This window comes from Tinamus guttatus, unplaced genomic scaffold (genome assembly GCF_059628265.1).
Source record: "Tinamus guttatus ecotype Peru unplaced genomic scaffold, ASM5962826v1 Tinamus_guttatus_pri_ptg000648l, whole genome shotgun sequence".
Lineage (NCBI taxonomy): Eukaryota > Metazoa > Chordata > Aves > Tinamiformes > Tinamidae > Tinamus > Tinamus guttatus.
Genome location: NW_028289182.1, coordinates 60257 through 76415, shown reverse-complemented (window position 1 = coordinate 76415; position 16159 = coordinate 60257). Strand labels below are relative to the sequence as shown.

The 16159-nt window shown below is 46.4% G+C and overlaps 1 protein-coding gene across 1 annotated transcript; it reads right to left on the bottom strand.

Moving 5' to 3' along the window:
* Window positions 1-2210: 2210 nt before the first annotated feature.
* On the bottom strand, window positions 2211-2927 carry LOC148592077 (uncharacterized; the record flags this gene model as incomplete). The annotated part of the gene is made up of 1 exon (XM_088535803.1): window positions 2211-2927. A coding segment is annotated over exon 1 (717 nt), but the record flags the coding sequence as incomplete, so codon positions are not given.
* Window positions 2928-16159: the final 13232 nt, after the last annotated feature.

Genomic DNA, 16159 nt, shown 5'->3' with positions numbered 1-16159 from the left:
GAATTCTGGAGCTACCTTAATAGGTGAAGGCTTATAAGGAAGACATAATGTTGTAATGTCTGAGCTTACTGGCTGTTCTAATTTGGAGGTCTTAGTTGGTCCTTCTTTTAGTGCTAACAAGTGGCTTATTCCTTCTAGATAAGCATACCATTTGCGGATCGTTCCCTTCTGTGCGACACCTTCAGGAGGGGGGGCGCCTTTAAGGATAGGGCTTAACAATGGAAAAGGCCCCTGAACGATGATATCCTGTGAGGTTCATAGTTTTTCTGCCTCTTTCACTGCACGAACTAAGGAGAGAAGTCCCTTTTCCCACTCAGAATAACGCTGCTCAGTCTCTTTAAAGGAGGTAGACGAGAAAAGCAGGGGTCGTGAAAGACCTGAAGCTCCTTTTTGAAAGATGCCGCAATAGGAGGCATGTTCAGAGAAACCCCATTCAGCCCGAAAAGGGTCCACTGGATTTAGGGGGCCTAACCTTTGATTGATAACTAATTCATCCTTTAGGGTTTTAATAGCTTCTGCATGGATCGGAGTCCAATCCCACGGTTTGTTCTTTCTCAGCAAATCATAGAGAGGACGGGCAATTACAGAGAACCCAGGAACATGTTTCCTCCAATATCCTAGTGTTCCCATTAGTTGTTGTAGTTCCTTCTTGTTTTGGGGTATGCGTCCCTTTTCAATCTCTGTTAATGTATCGTTGGGCACAGCTACAGCTCCTGATACCCACAAAGCCCCCAGGAATTTAACTTCTTGTGCTGGACCTTGACATTTGGATGGTGGTACCTCCATGTCATGGTCTGTTAATAGTTGCCAAATAGTTTGAGCAGTTTCTCGTACACATTCTTTGTTGTTTCCACCTATTAGTATATCATCTATATATTGATAAATGCATATTTCAGGGGGTTTCTTTACTGTGGCTAGAAGCTTTGCGAGCGCATTATGTGCAATAGTGGGTGAGTGTTTATATCCCTGTGGCAATCGATTAAAGGTGTATTGTACACCATCCCATGTAAATGCAAACTGTGGCTTGTCTTTATCATCTAAGGGTACCATAAAGAACATATCTTTGATATCTAGGGCGGCCATCCAGGTGTGTGCAGCTGATCGTATAGCCGTGACAATCATCTCAGCTATGCTAGGGACTGCCGCTGTTAGTGGGCCGGTGTTATGATTAAGTTTTCGGTAATCAATTGTCATTCTCCACCTGCCATCCGGCTTCTTGACAGGCCACACCGGGGAGTTATACGGAGAATGTGTTCGGCCAATTATGCCTCGCTTTTCTAAGTCCACAATTACTTCAGTTATTCCCTTCTTTGCAGCTGCAGGCAAAGGGTACTGGGGAACATTGGTCACATGAGATGGGGGCAGGGCATGTGTTACTTCCAGCACTCCTACCGTTATGCTTTCCTGCTCCTTTCCTCCAAAATTCCAAACACTACCATTAGGCAGATACCATCGCTTTCCTCTAAGCACATCATATCCTAGAATGTTCCCAGGGTGTGAACTTAGTACCACATCCACAGCTGTCATCCTCTTTTCCCCAGGCAACCATAATTGTGTCCTAGCAAGTGGGCATTTTTCTTTAGCACCTGTTACTCCACTAATTACAATATATTTTTGAGAGGGTTTAATTCCTAATGATTCTGCTTGCAACTTGTTCAGAACACTAATTTGTGCTCCAGTATCAATCAAAAATTCTAGACTAAGTTTTTTTGGACCAACAGGAATTGATATATAGGGTTCTTTGTTTTTGGACCATTGAAAAATATGTATCATGCGGGTTGGGCGGCCCGAATCCCAATCCGCATTGCTTAGTTTTTTGATCTCCTAAACTCTTCACTTAGAGGAGCAAAGGGATTGTTTGTTCTGTCAGAGGCGGGGGCAGAGGGGGAGTTCTTGTCTTGTCTGCTTGGAGGAGGAGATTCAGTTGCTCTGCGTTCCAGGATTTCAACCAATTTTCTGATGCAGCTAGTGGATTGCCCCTGCAGCATAGCGCGGGGCACTCCTAAAGCTAATGCTTGTCGCCATAAATCGTTACGCAGAGGGCTGTTAATTTGATTTACTGATGCCAGCAGACCCTGAAAGGGTTCCAGTTCATGTTTTGGGTATGGTCGACCCTCCAATTTTCTCGTGTGAAATACCTTCCTACCTCTCCCTGATTGTTCTGATAGAGGCTCAAGGTCTGACCATGCCATCTCTCGTCCATAACTCACCATGTCATGTAACAGCTCTGCCCAAGTAGGAACGTGTGCTGGGGGGGCGTGAAGGTTCTGATCATTATGCTGTTGGGCCCGAATGACCCTTTCCTTTAAATTTTGCATATATATCTTTGCTGTGTCAGGCAGACCCTTAATAAGGGGCCTTAGGTGGACTGGGTCTACCGGAGCCATTAACGGAACATCAAAGCGTCCTCGGTCATACATTGCCTGAATACAAGCAGCTTTCTGCATCGCCTCTGATAAGTCAGACAGTCCCCTAACTTTGATTATTAGTGGCTCGCCTCTTTCTCTGGGGTCTATTCCCCCTGCCCAGTAAGCAACTCGAGCAGTAATAGATCGATTATCATCTGGGAACCCCTCATCTAGAAACACTCCTGGTCCCCAGAAGCCTAAAGATTCTTCTCTGTCTAACAATATTCTGTCGCCACCTGAAAGGGAAACTCTCCACAAGTATTCAGTTTCGGTTTCCCCAGGCTTTCTTGAAAATTTAGTCTGCAGTTCTCCTAATTCTGAACCTGAATAAGGAGTAGTCCGAACTGTGGTGCGGGGATTCCGACCTCGGGGACCTTCAGATGTTTCGGTCTTTATCAGCGGCCGAACAGCCACTAATTCTGAGGATTCTTCTTGTATCTCTTTATCTGGCTCTCCCCATATGTCCCCATCCCAGTCCTCAGGCTCAGTGTTAGTAATTAACTTTCTGATTTGCCGCATATTAGGGGGTCGGGGTGCCTGCATCAGCATTGTTTCAATTCGCTGCTCCAGTAACTGGGTACGTCTCTTTTCCTTCTCTAATTCATACTGCAAATGTTGAATTTCTGAATTCTTACCTTGATAATCTAATTTCAATTTCTCAAATATTTTATAGTCCTTCTGCGCCTGAATTAAGCAACCGCCCAGAATAGCACAAATAACACCCTTGCCTTTGCCGTCCTTAAACTTAGCATGGCATTCCTCCATTCTTTGCAAAACCTTTTCAGGATCTGACCAATTATCTCTGGCCCAATCTTCCCCACCTTCTGAGGGACCACATTTCTGTCTCTGTAGGAATTCCTTTATCGACATCCTGCCGACTACGCCAATTTTGTGTTGAAAATGTTGCAGTTTGAAAGCCGCAGTGGTAGTGGTGGTGGGGGGGGGAAGGAGATATCAAAAAAAGTATCGGATTCACAAACAGTCTGTGGACTGTAGGTCCGATCGCCTTCCTAGGAGCGAATCGAGTTCCCAAATAGCGTGATCCACTATAAGCTCGACCCTGGCAGTATCGGATTCACGAACAGTCCGTGGACCGTAGGTCCGATCGCCTTCCTAGGAGCGAATCGAGTTCCCAAATAGCGTGATCCACTATAAGCTCGACCCTGGCAGTATCGGATTCACGAACAGTCCGTGGACCGTAGGTCCGATCGCCTTCCTAAGAGCGAATCGAGTTCCCAAATAGTGTCACCAACTATAAGCTCGACTCTGGCAGTATCGGATTCACGAACAGTCTGTCAACTGTAGGTCCGATCGCTTCCCCCCAAACAAGTAGTCGAGTTCACAAACAGTATGATTTATTCAAATGCAACATTTACAAAGCAGGTTTCGGATGTCAGTACAGGAAATTCTCTACTAGAGCGTGGGGTTTTTAGCTAGCTCTGATGTGCAAATGTGCAATCATCACTCACCCCAGAAGATGGGAGAGGGCTCTCAGTCTCGAGTCTCCTCAGGCAGCGTCCCAGCGCGAGGGGAGGGAAGGGGGATCAGCCTGTCGACTGACCCAGGAGTTACGATGGTTTCTTCCCTCCAGACTTTTCATCCTTAGTTCACCTTTTATACTTTTCTTTACATTCAGGTGGAGCTTGAGTGACTAGAGTCATACTTAATATTGTTATTGATTGGTGAAAAAGTTTCTCGCTTTCATTTAAAGGTACAGTCAACCGAAAATCTAGAGCGCATGCTCAGTGAGGGGTGGTCGTACCTCGGAGGCGGGTAACTTTTGGGATGGAGGTACGGTTTTCACATTATAATGAGCAAAGTTCAAGCAAAGTTCATCATTTGCCACCTTTGCTGGCTCAGCACCGGACTTGTTATCGTATATCTCTCATTAGACAGCCACTGTGCGGCTTATCAGCAGCCCAGCACAGGGAGTGCAACAGAGTTTGGCCGCGGAGCCTTCACCCCGCTCCATCCTCCGTTACTCCCTTTTGCAGCTGCGAGGAGGGCAGATTACGTTGCCCAGGGAACCGTGGAGGAGCAGAGTCCGTGCATACCAACCATCCTGGAAGTGGCAACTGTGTAGCACCCCAAGCAGGCCTCTGTAATGCCAGAGCTGTGTTAGGCCCTAGTTTTCCTCTCAGTTCCTGCTTTCAAACAATTCTTCCACAAACACTCCTTCCACACTATCCACCCCGTGACTATAGTCACTCAAGCTTCACATGAAGTTGTTTAGGTGTTAATATTACATGCCCTAAACATGATGCAGTTAAGCGAGTGATTGCACATTGGTACATTAGATGTGGGAAGTTACAGGAAAGGCAGGGAGTCTAGTTCTACAAGAATATATATATATACAGAAAATATTGCAGTTACAATAGTAAGTAATGCTTATAACAAACTTTGTATCCACCCCGTGACTCCAGTTACCATTGTATATTGAAATTTAGTCTCAAATTAGAGTCTTAGTACTTGGGACATCAATAGGGTCATCCACCTGTAAAGGGGTATAAGCGGTGAACTGAATCATCTTTATGTTAATAGCTTTCATTATAGTAGATTTTACACAGGATATTGCTATACTTAGGATAATTATCATCACAATGAACATCACCACATATTCTATCAAACTTTGGATCCAACCAGTGACACCAAATCCAAACCAACTAAACACCTTCGCCAGCCAGGTAGTGTTCATTGATTCCCGGAGTTCATGGGTGTCTTTCGCCACCTGTCGTATCTTCTCTAATTGGATATCCAGGTCCTGTGTAACATTAGGGATATAAATGCAGCAGTCGGTACTGGAGAGGTTTAGGTAGCCACAAAGTCCATTTTGGCGTAACAGCATCAAGTCCAGTGCCATCCGGTTCTGAAGAGTCATTTTTGATGTGGCTTGTAGTTGTTGATTGAGCAACTGTATACTAGTATCGGTGGCATTAGCTAATTTTTCTACTTGATAGGCTAGCTTACTTAACCATAATCGCGTTTGCACAGTAGCACGACCAAATCCAAAAAATCCTTCCATTCCCCAGGCTATGCGGGTGGCTGCTCCTGGGTCCTGCCACCCTTCTACATGTCCTGACAGTTCTATTTTTGCCCGTTTTGCTCGAGCCATCCAGTGGGGTCGGCGGGGAGTTCTCCTCCACATGGGGCACAATGTTGGAAGGCCCAAGGTACACTGGAGTTCAGGTAATCCAGCCCATAAGGAGGTATACATATTGCCATCACTGCAGGCCCAGATCAAACCAGCCGGAGCGTCACCAGAAGCTATACGGCAATCATTACGAGGCGCAAAGTCTTCACTTACTGATTTATATTTTATGCTGTGATTATGGCACAGACAGCCTATTTTTAGGGAAATGTAAACTGGCCAATAGTGTCTGACCCAATCGTGTTGTTCCCAATTGGAGCAATTTATCACATTTTGGCAATACCACAACGCTGACTTGTTTGATACTGAGCCAAAGGAAAATCCTGGGCTGAATGGTGTAAAACCCCTGAAGTCACGGAATTCTCCAAACCAAGAGCAATCTAATTTATGTTTATGTTGAGGGGGACAATCTTGCCCTCTCTTCCACTGTATACACCAGGATGCATTTATAGGTTGACTATATTGCAGAGTGGCGGTTGCTCGTCCCCAAGGTTTTAAATCTGTTGCTCCCCATAAAACCCAGTCACAGGGAAGAGTTGCAGTATTATTGTCTTCATAATAAGTGCAAATTGTCTTATCAATGGTAGAAAAATTAAATGGCTGACTAAACTGCACAGCAACTCGCTCTCTCTTTGGGGAATAAGGATTCACTATATGGAGAGTACCTGGTGTACTCCATAACCTCAGCAAGCTCCCTGCTATGTCAGTGGGAAGGATACCCATAGGAAGGGGGTCTTCTACAGATTTGGGTAGAGGCAAGCAAGCGGTAATACTAGATTCATTGAGAGCAGTTGCAAACCCCTTTATTAAAGTTAGGGCTAAGTTATCCTTCAAACCATGGGTGGCAGAGTCAGGGACGGATAAGGTTTGTGCGTTGTCACTATGAGTATCTCCTTGATTCCAGTGCACTAAACATATCAAGCCAAAGCATATCTTCCCAACACAAGTTGGAAATATCATATTTGCTAACCCTAACTACAGCTCTATAACCCTATTACAAATATCTGATTTACAAATATCAAAACAACACTATGCAGGAAACTAACAATCCCGATGGATACTCAAGATCAGTATAGGAGAGTCCTTGGTTCCAGGTACAATTGTCCAGCATTCCGGGTTTTTGACATCCTGGAAAACAAAAGGAAGAATGCTCGGTCTCTGCCTTGACCGGCACAAATTGGATTGTTATTGATTTTGAAGCATAAACAAGCAATTATATTTGGTCAGAAGTCGGGAATGATCCACCGACTGCTTATGCGGTGTATCTTCCCACTAGCATCAGTGGCTTCCCAGGCACATAGTCCTCGAGGTTTAGCCAAAATTAAAGGGACAACACCAATAGAGGGCAATTTTGCCATCACGGGCTGTCCCACCTGCATTTGAATAGGTGTATGCTTTTGTGACTCTGAGGGCTCTGATAAGGTGGGAGCAGGTGGTCCTGTGGGACAGAAAGCTTGTATTTTGGGGCTTCCATAAGTTCCCCATCTGTTATTTACTGTGTAGACTGCTTGGGATAGCCGCAGATCCCAGTTAGGCTGTGACACTTTTGCATGTTTCTTAATCATGCCATTGACTCTTTCCACTATACCATTAGCTTGGGGATAATAGGGAGTGTGAAACACCCATTTTATTCCTTCTTGTTTTGCCCAATCTTGTACTACAGTAGCAGTGAAGTGACTGCCATTATCACTTTGTATGCACTCTGGTGCTGGGAGGCTACTAAACCAGTCCTGCAGGGTTTTCACAGTATTCTCACCAGTGGCTGCACTTACTGCCGTAGCCATGGTTAGTCTGGATACTACTTCCACGCCTACCAGGATGTATTTTCGACCACGAGCAGGTCGTAATGGTCCTACATAATCAATTTGCCAGGTGCTCCATAAGACTTTGTTTCTTTGAATGTGCTGAGGGGGAGCTTGATTAGGATGATTCATTTTCAGTCGGAGTTGGCATTGAGGGCAAGCTGATATTATTTCACTAACTAATGCTACTGACACAGGCCATCCCCGTGCCACACATTCGTGATATAGGTCATTTTTCCCCGAATGTCCCCTTTTTACATGCAACCATTCGATTAGCCTTTGCCACTCATCTCCTTCAGCAGCTACTATTTGCACTTGCGCTAACCTATCGACTTCCTCATTCCACTTTGTTGCTGGTACACTAGTTTTTGCATGTGCCTTTACCCATCCTATTTCTAAAGGTCGGTGTCTGCTTACTTCCAAAAGTCTCTGCCAGTCACTTGTCCTCCACACCGGTACACGATTTACCTCCCAATTATTTGCTTCCCATTGACATATCCATTCTGTTGCTCCCTTAAATGTGGCATAGGAATTGGTATAAATTACCTCAGCTCCATTTTCCACAGCCAATAGCAGGGCTCGGAGTTCCCCGACTTGGGCGCTACCGTCACCCTCCTCAGTTACTGACTGTCCTGAGCTTATTTCCAGGGCTGCTGTCTTATAATTCCACCCCATGCTTGTTCTTCGGGCAGAGGCATCAGTAAACCACACTCCATCCTTTTTAGAGGATACAGTGAATTCTGGAGCTACCTTAATAGGTGAAGGCTTATAAGGAAGACATAATGTTGTAATGTCTGAGCTTACTGGCTGTTCTAATTTGGAGGTCTTAGTTGGTCCTTCTTTTAGTGCTAACAAGTGGCTTATTCCTTCTAGATAAGCATACCATTTGCGGATCGTTCCCTTCTGTGCGACACCTTCCACAAACACTCCTTCCACACTATCCACCCCGTGACTATAGTCACTCAAGCTTCACATGAAGTTGTTTAGGTGTTAATATTACATGCCCTAAACATGATGCAGTTAAGCGAGTGATTGCACATTGGTACATTAGATGTGGGAAGTTACAGGAAAGGCAGGGAGTCTAGTTCTACAAGAACTAGAACAATATAGATTACTAATTATAAAAATAATACTAAACAGGCAGGACTATAATAATAGCCAATTGCTTGTAAAGACCTTTTAACTTTTTCCTGTGCCCCTTGCATTCAGCCAAATTGCTCCATGCCCACCATTCCAAGCTTATGGATTATCAGTGAAAACACCAAAACGCAACGCATTCTCACTGATGTTATTTAAACTAATTCTTAAATATGATACAGAGGACTTGTGCCTTTGTGTTTAAGCAGAAGCCCACAATGGGGATTTCTGTGACTATCTCCAAGCTCAGAGATGACATTATAGAGATACTTTACAAAGTACCAGCCATTTTTTTTTCTCATTATACATTGTATAACTGAATATTCTCATGTTGTTAATATGGTCTTGCTAATGAAGTTCTTTCTAATGAACTCATATGGGCAATAATTATTTGATAATGAACCCCTGGTTCATTATCAAATTATCATTGTCAAATTATTACCCCCCTGGTTTTACCCCCTGGTACTGTTTATTATTACCCCCTCCCTGCCACCCCGTTCATTATTACCCACCTGGTTTTACCCCCTGGTACTGTTTTACATGGGCACAAATTATGCCATGGGGAAACTGAGGGATATCAAGTGATATTTCAGAGACCTAGAGATGGCTGTCAAAGGTATGGGAGCCCAGGTAGTGTTCTCCTCTATCTTACCAATGAGAGGAATAGATTCAAGGAGGAGAAGGCGGATATCGCTGTGCTTGGCAACAGGATTTTGGCTTCTATAACCATGGGACTCTGTTTTATGACCACCACCTAGTGGGGAATGATGGGAACCATCTCAGCAAGAGGAGCACACGTCTCTTTGCCAAAAGTCTGGCCAACCTGGTTAGGAGGGCTTTAAACTAAGCAAGAAGGGGGAAGGGGAGTGTCACACAGACAGGGCAATCAGTACCACACAGCCAAAGTCAGAAGGTGTCCTGTGGGAGTATGGTAGTGGGGAAGTGAGGATAGGAGATGATTATAGAGGGTCCTCTTTCACCCCTCCTGGGGAACCTGCAGGCTCGGTTACTTCCCTGAAATGCCTGTACACCAATGCGTGAAGCATGGGGAATAAACAGGAGGAACTGGAGATATGTGTGCGGTCCCAGTGTCATGATCTCATTGGAATCACAGAGACATGGTGGGATAGCTCACATGGCGGGAGCACTGTCATGGAAGGCTGTGTGCTCTTTAGGAAGGACAGGCTGGGAAGGCAAGGTGGTGGAGTTGCTCTTTATGTGAGAGAGCAACTGGAATGCATGGAGCTCAACCTGGGAGTGGATGATGAGGGAGTTGAGAGCTTGTGGGTAAGGGTTAAAGGGCAGGCTAAGGTGGGAGACACTGTGGTGGGTGTCTGCTACAGGCCACCTGACCAGGACGAGGAGGTTGATGAGGCCTTCTATAGCCATCTGGATGTTGCCTCTTGGTCACAGGCCCTTGTTCTCATGGTGGGCTTCAACTACCCTGACATCAACTGGAAGGACAACACAACCAGGCACAAGCAGTCCTGGAGGTTCCTGCAGTGCATTGACGATAACTTTTTGACGCAGGTTGTGGAGGAGCCGACGAGGAGAGGTGGGCTACTGGACCTCGTGCTATCAAATAGGGAGGGCCTTGTAGGAGATGTGAAGGTGGGGGGGTAGCCTCGGCTGCAGTGACCATGAGTTGGTGGAGTTCAGGATCCAACAAGGAGGTGGCAGGGCTGTAAGTAGCCTTGCAACCATGGACTTCAGGAGGGCCAACTTTAGCCTCTTCAGAGACCTCCTCGGAAGAATCCCATGGGCTAGAGCTCTAGAAGGAAGGGGGGCCCAAGAGAGCTGGTTGGTTTTCAAGTGGCACTTCCTCCACGCCCAGCAACAGTGCATCCCTGTGTGTAAGAAGTCAGGCAGAGGGGGCAGGAGACCTGCATGGATGAGCAAGGAGCTTGTGGCAATGCTCAAGCAGAAGAAGGCGGGCTACAGAATGCGGAAAAAAGGACAGGCCCCCTGGGAGAAATACAGGAACGTAGTCAGGGAATGCAGAGATGCGGCAAGGAAAGCTAAGGCACGTTTGGAACGCAATCCGGCAAGGGACGTTAAAAATAACAAGAAAAACTTCTTCAAATACATTAAAAGCAAAAGGAAGATCAGGGAAAACGTGGGCCCGCTGGTGAACGGGATGGGCACTCTGGTTATGAAAAACACAGAAAAAGCAGAGTTGCTGAATGCGGCCTTTGCTTCGGTGTTTACCAAGGGCAGCCCTTTAGAGTCCCAGGCCCTAGAGGCAAGAGAAGAAGCCTGGAGAGAGGAAGACTCGCCCTGGGTAGAGGAAAATTGGGTCAAAGAGCACCTAAGGAAACTCGATACCCACAAATCCATGGGCCCTGATGGGATGCACCCCAGAGTGCTGCGGGAGCTGGCGGATGTCATAGCTAAGCCGCTCTCCATCATCTTTGAAAGATCCTGGAGAACGGGGGAGGTGCCGGAAGACTGGAAGAAGGCCAATGTCACGCCAGTCTTCAAAAAAGGCAAGAAGGAGGACCCAGGCAACTACAGGCCAGTCAGCCTCACCTCTGTCCCTGGAAAAGTGATGGAACGGCTCATACTGGCCATTGTCTCCAGGCACATGGAGGACAAGAAGGTGCTCAAGAGTAGTCAGCATGGATTCACCAAGGGGAAATCTTGCTTGACTAACCTGATAGCCTTCTATGATGAAATGACTGGCTGGATAGATGAGGGGAGAGCAGTGGATGTCGTCTATCTCGACTTCACCAAGGCTTTTGACACCGTCCCTCACAACATCCTCCTGGGCAAGCTCTGGAAGTGTGAGATAGATGAGTGGACAGTGAGGTGGATTAGGAACTGGCTACATGGCAGAGCCCAGAGGGTGGTGATCAGTGGTGCCGAGTCTAGTTGGAGGCCTGTAGCTAGCGGGGTCCCCAAGGGGTCAGTCCTTGGTCCAGTCCTGTTCAATTTATTCATCAATGACCTGGATGAAGGCACAGAGTGCTCCCTCAGTAAGTTTGCTGATGATACCAAACTGGGAGGAGTAGCCGATACCCCAGAGGGCTGCGCTGCCATCCAGAGGGACCTGGACAGACTGGACAACTGGGCGGTGAAAAACCTCATGCAATTCAACAAGGCCAAGTGCAAGGTTCTGCACCTGGGGAGGAATAACCCCAGACACCAGTACAGGTTGGGGACTGACCTTCTGGAGAGCAGCTCTGCAGAGAGGGACCTGGGCGTCATGGTGGACGACAAGTTGACCATGAGGCAGCAGTGTGCCCTCGTGGCCAAGAAGGCCAATGGGATCCTGGGGTGCATTAAGAAGAGTGTCTCCAGCAGGTCGAGGGAGGTGATCTTGCCCCTCTACTCAGCCGTGGTGAGGCCACATCTGGAGTATTGTGTCCAGTTCTGGGCTCCACAGTATAAGAGGGATGTGGAGCTGCTGGAGAGAGTCCAGCGCAGGGCCACAAGGATGATCAGGGGCCTGGAACATCTGCCCTATGAGGAGAGGCTGAGGGAGCTGGGCCTGTTCAGCCTGGAGAAGAGAAGGCTGAGAGGAGACCTGATCAGTGTCTATAAGTACCTCAAGGGAGGGAGTGAAGAGGATGGTGCTGGCCTCTTTTCACTGGTGGCCACCGACAGAACTAGAAGTAATGGCCACAAACTGAAACACCAAAAGTTCCACAGGAACTTAAGGAAAAATTTCTTGACAGTGAGGGTGACAGAGCACTGGAACAGGTTGCCAAGAGAAGTTGTGGAGTCTCCTTCTCTGGAGATCTTCAAAATCCGCTTGGATGCAGTCCTGTGCCATGCGCTCTAGGTGACCCTGTGTGTGCAGGGAGGTTGGACTAGATGACCTCTAGAGGTCCCTTCCAACCTTAAGCATTCTATGATTCTATGAATCTGTGGCTTTGGTTCCCAGGCAGCCTGGGAGCAGGCACCAAAGTTTCTAACAATGGAAGTTTTGACTATCTGCCTTCTCCATCATTAATTTGATAACTGAGCTTCCAGAACCAAGTTACTGAGAAGCATTTAGCAGCTTGGAGACAGTAGTAGTGAGTCCTATAGGGTCCCTTAACTCATGTTCCAAGGCTCTTGAGTGTCAGTCAATCTCTCTGCAAGGGCTGTTTTCTCATGTGAAAACCATAGCATAGCTCATATGTACAAACTCATATGTACAAAATGCTACAATCCACAGACTGCTCTTTCTCCCCCACAATTCATTCTGCTGTATGCTGCCTATAGGAACACATATCACACCATCCAGACCTACCACAATTTCATCCTTTCCCCCTTTTGCTTACATCTGTCCAAGCAAAAATATACTGCACAATCACTCTGGATAAAGTCACCTGGGGCACAGTTGTGGGGAGCTGTGAGTGTTTCACGCTGCTGCAAGCACACAGAGGTGACCGAAGGCTTAGACACGACCGCAGCGGAGATGCAACTGTGTGCAGGTCGGCTCTTGAGGCAGAAAGCTCCCCTTATCATAGAGGCAGGAAGGTCTCCAGGCCCTAAAACAGGGTGGATGGAGGCTATCAGTTCCTGACCCACTTAACAACACTAGGAGAGAGGAACAGTAACTTTTGTGGCTTTACCTCACAGAGCACTCCTCATTGGCATGTGCTTCCTCGCTGAGCTCTCCTTGGAGACCTGTGCTTAGATCACTGGAAATGCCCAAGCATTTTCAATCAAGCCATTCCAGCAGAAAGTGTTACAACCTGAGCAGACAGCTACAACTGAATCGAGCAAAGTAAATGCACAAATTGCATGGCAATTTGGTCAGCCTTGCAAAAATGATATCAACAAGCTTCTTGAGCCAGAGATAGGTCCAGTGCTAGCTATGATGAGAGACAGAGACATGAATATAGCTCTTAGGGTTGCATTATTGGTTCTAAAATAATACCTCTTTTGTGTTCCACAGCAGTTGTTTGTTTAATGAAAGAAAGCATTAAAACCAAAACTGATTGATTTTATAGTGCTACTGTAGCTCCTGCAAGCACTTAACCATGAAGCAGTGCAAGATGTTTTTACTTTAGATAAAGGCAAGGATGTTCTCTCTGTTAGCAGGGAAGTAATTCTGTGCGTTACTCCGAAGGATTCCCAGTACACTAAGACAGCACTGGAATACAAAGACTGTACTGGATTGTCCTAAAATTATTTAACAATAGTTCAGACTCAGATACAAGCCTCAATTAAGATGCAAAATTGATTGCAGCTCTTACTCTGTCAGTACTTTGCAAAATTTTTGAAAATATAACTTTACAAATCTATTTCTCAGAGTTGCACCATGGCAGGAAGAACACAGCAGGAAGTAAAAAGGTAGCATCACCCACTAAATTTGGTCTCAATTATAGGTTCTTAAAGAGTGTTTGAAACCTTTCATTTCACCGCACTTCAACTATCTGCTGAAAGATAGATATTTCTCTACTGCTGGAGGCAAAAACTACTTAGAAATGACAGTTCCATCATTTAAAGTCTTTCTCCCTCTTACTGCTGAGACACTTCATAGACTTAAAGTCAAAGTTCATGACTAAACATTTCCTTCTGAAAATGGTAACCCATCTGAAACCCTTCTGTGGAGGCCTGCTTCAAGGACAGTAGTACGGGATGCCTCATTAGTAGATAACCAACCTCAACGATGGCAGTGCAGGTGTTCTTCAGCACACAAGGAGCAAAAGCAACTGTACGGCTGCTGCGTGACCAAGAAGCTGATTGGATAATCTTGACGTAATCCTGTAGACTATTGGTTTATTTAGTAACTGCGCTTCACGTGCTTGTAGGCAAATAAGGTATTGTATCCGGGTGAGTACGGTATAGAAGTTTTATCTGATGCTTAATAAATTGTCTTTGGTTCATTATACCAGAGGCCCTGCTCTCAATATGCCACAAATGGTGCCCAAACAGGGACTTGAATAGGCAGCAGATGCACTTGCTGTGCGGTGGCGTATCTCGGCTGAACAAGGGCTGAAAGGAAGCTGGCGCACACAATTACCTTACTGCTGGACAGAAGGTAAGCAGCCGAGGATGATGGGGAATTCCATGACTCGAGCAGAAAAATGTTGTAGAAGTGCTGAAACATATATTGCATAAGGAGAAGAGGATTTTAGAAGAAGCAGACTTGAAACGCGTATTAATTCAGGCTCAAGATAATGTGCCATAATTAAATACCCACACTGTTTATGACCCTCAGATGTGGAACAAGATTGGGGTCCACTTGTGGGATAAAGCGACCACTCCAAGTCTATACATACCCAGATCCGGACCTTACTGGATCTGACTCGTCAATTGAGAGTTGATGATGACTGGAATCTATTCGGATAGTGGAACTGGGGGTGGCCATGGCTACAGAAACTGTTATTAGGGCTATTATTTCTATTTGCTATATTTGTCTGTATTACATGTTGTATCCCTTTGTATAATGATGCTGACACAAGGTATGGTCGAACCTGCTATGAAAACGTTATCTGTTCGGGTCCTTCACAACAACAGATTAACCTCTACAGATCACGGGGTGGCGTGTATTGGAAGTGGAAATTTGTATGATCTGTAAGGTCATAAAACTATTGTGTGAAACAGAATTCAGACCTTGAGAAAGAATATGTTTGCCTGTCTGGGCTGAGCGATAAGGGACACGGAGGTGGCTGCTCAGCCAGGTTCACAGCCGACCTCCTCCAAAAGCAGTTGAAGGAAGGCGGCTGTTCGACCGGGCTTGTAGCCAACTTAACTGCAGACGTCCTCAAAACCAGTTTGAAAGTCAAACACCTGAGAAGGAGGAAGATGGGGAAGGCAGGACCTTCAGACTGAGGGCTGGGACCCCCAAGTGGTATGCGCGCCTGCATACCTAGGGGGGAGAGTGGTGCAACTAAAGGTGGAGTTTGTCCACCCCCTGGCCTGCCTCCTGGGTCGTACTGACCCTACGTGCCAGGATGCACCGGGCACAAAGAGGACAGTGTGGAGAGAGCGGGAGGAAGGAGAAATCTCTAACGCTGAGGCCTACGTTGTCTCCGCAGGAACGCCTGCCAAGTTAGGAGCCTGTCAGCAACCCTCTGATCCGCCAACTGGAGAGGATGTTCAGTCTCTGTATCCTGCCGGCAGGTATCACCTCATGAGTACTTATCCATACTTTGCTTCTTTAATGTGCTTTCACCTGAATAGAAGCTCAACGTAGCCACCTCGTTTTGTGTGATTATTGCCAAATCCCGAGCCCATCCACAACATAATTGGCAACGAGGATGGGATTCAGCAATTGAAACAGTGGAACTCACTAGTGGAGCGCACAGCTACGTGAGGTCATGCCACTGGATAGGAATTGTGTTCGTGCCGTTTGTGTCTGTGGTCTTTATGTCTTTATTGTGTAATATATATAAGCAGAGAGGGCTGAATAAGCAGAATAAGCACAAGAAAGTGCAGAATTTGAAAGCAGAAAAGCCAGGAACAACTCAGATTGCAGCCCCTCCCCGCCCCTGGTGAGTGGACCAGATGTTCCGGGGGAGAAGGAGGACTGGGAGCCATACTCTGACTTGTATCCTTGGAGAGAGACTAGGGAAATAGTTCAGCATAGGAAACAAGAATGAAGCGACAGCCAAGCTCCAGTGCAAAGGGCATGGAAGAACCGGTGACCCCATGTAGAGCTTCAAATATTTTAGAAAAAATGGTCCTCACAAATTGTAAAAGCCTTAATTGCTACTGGAGCAGAG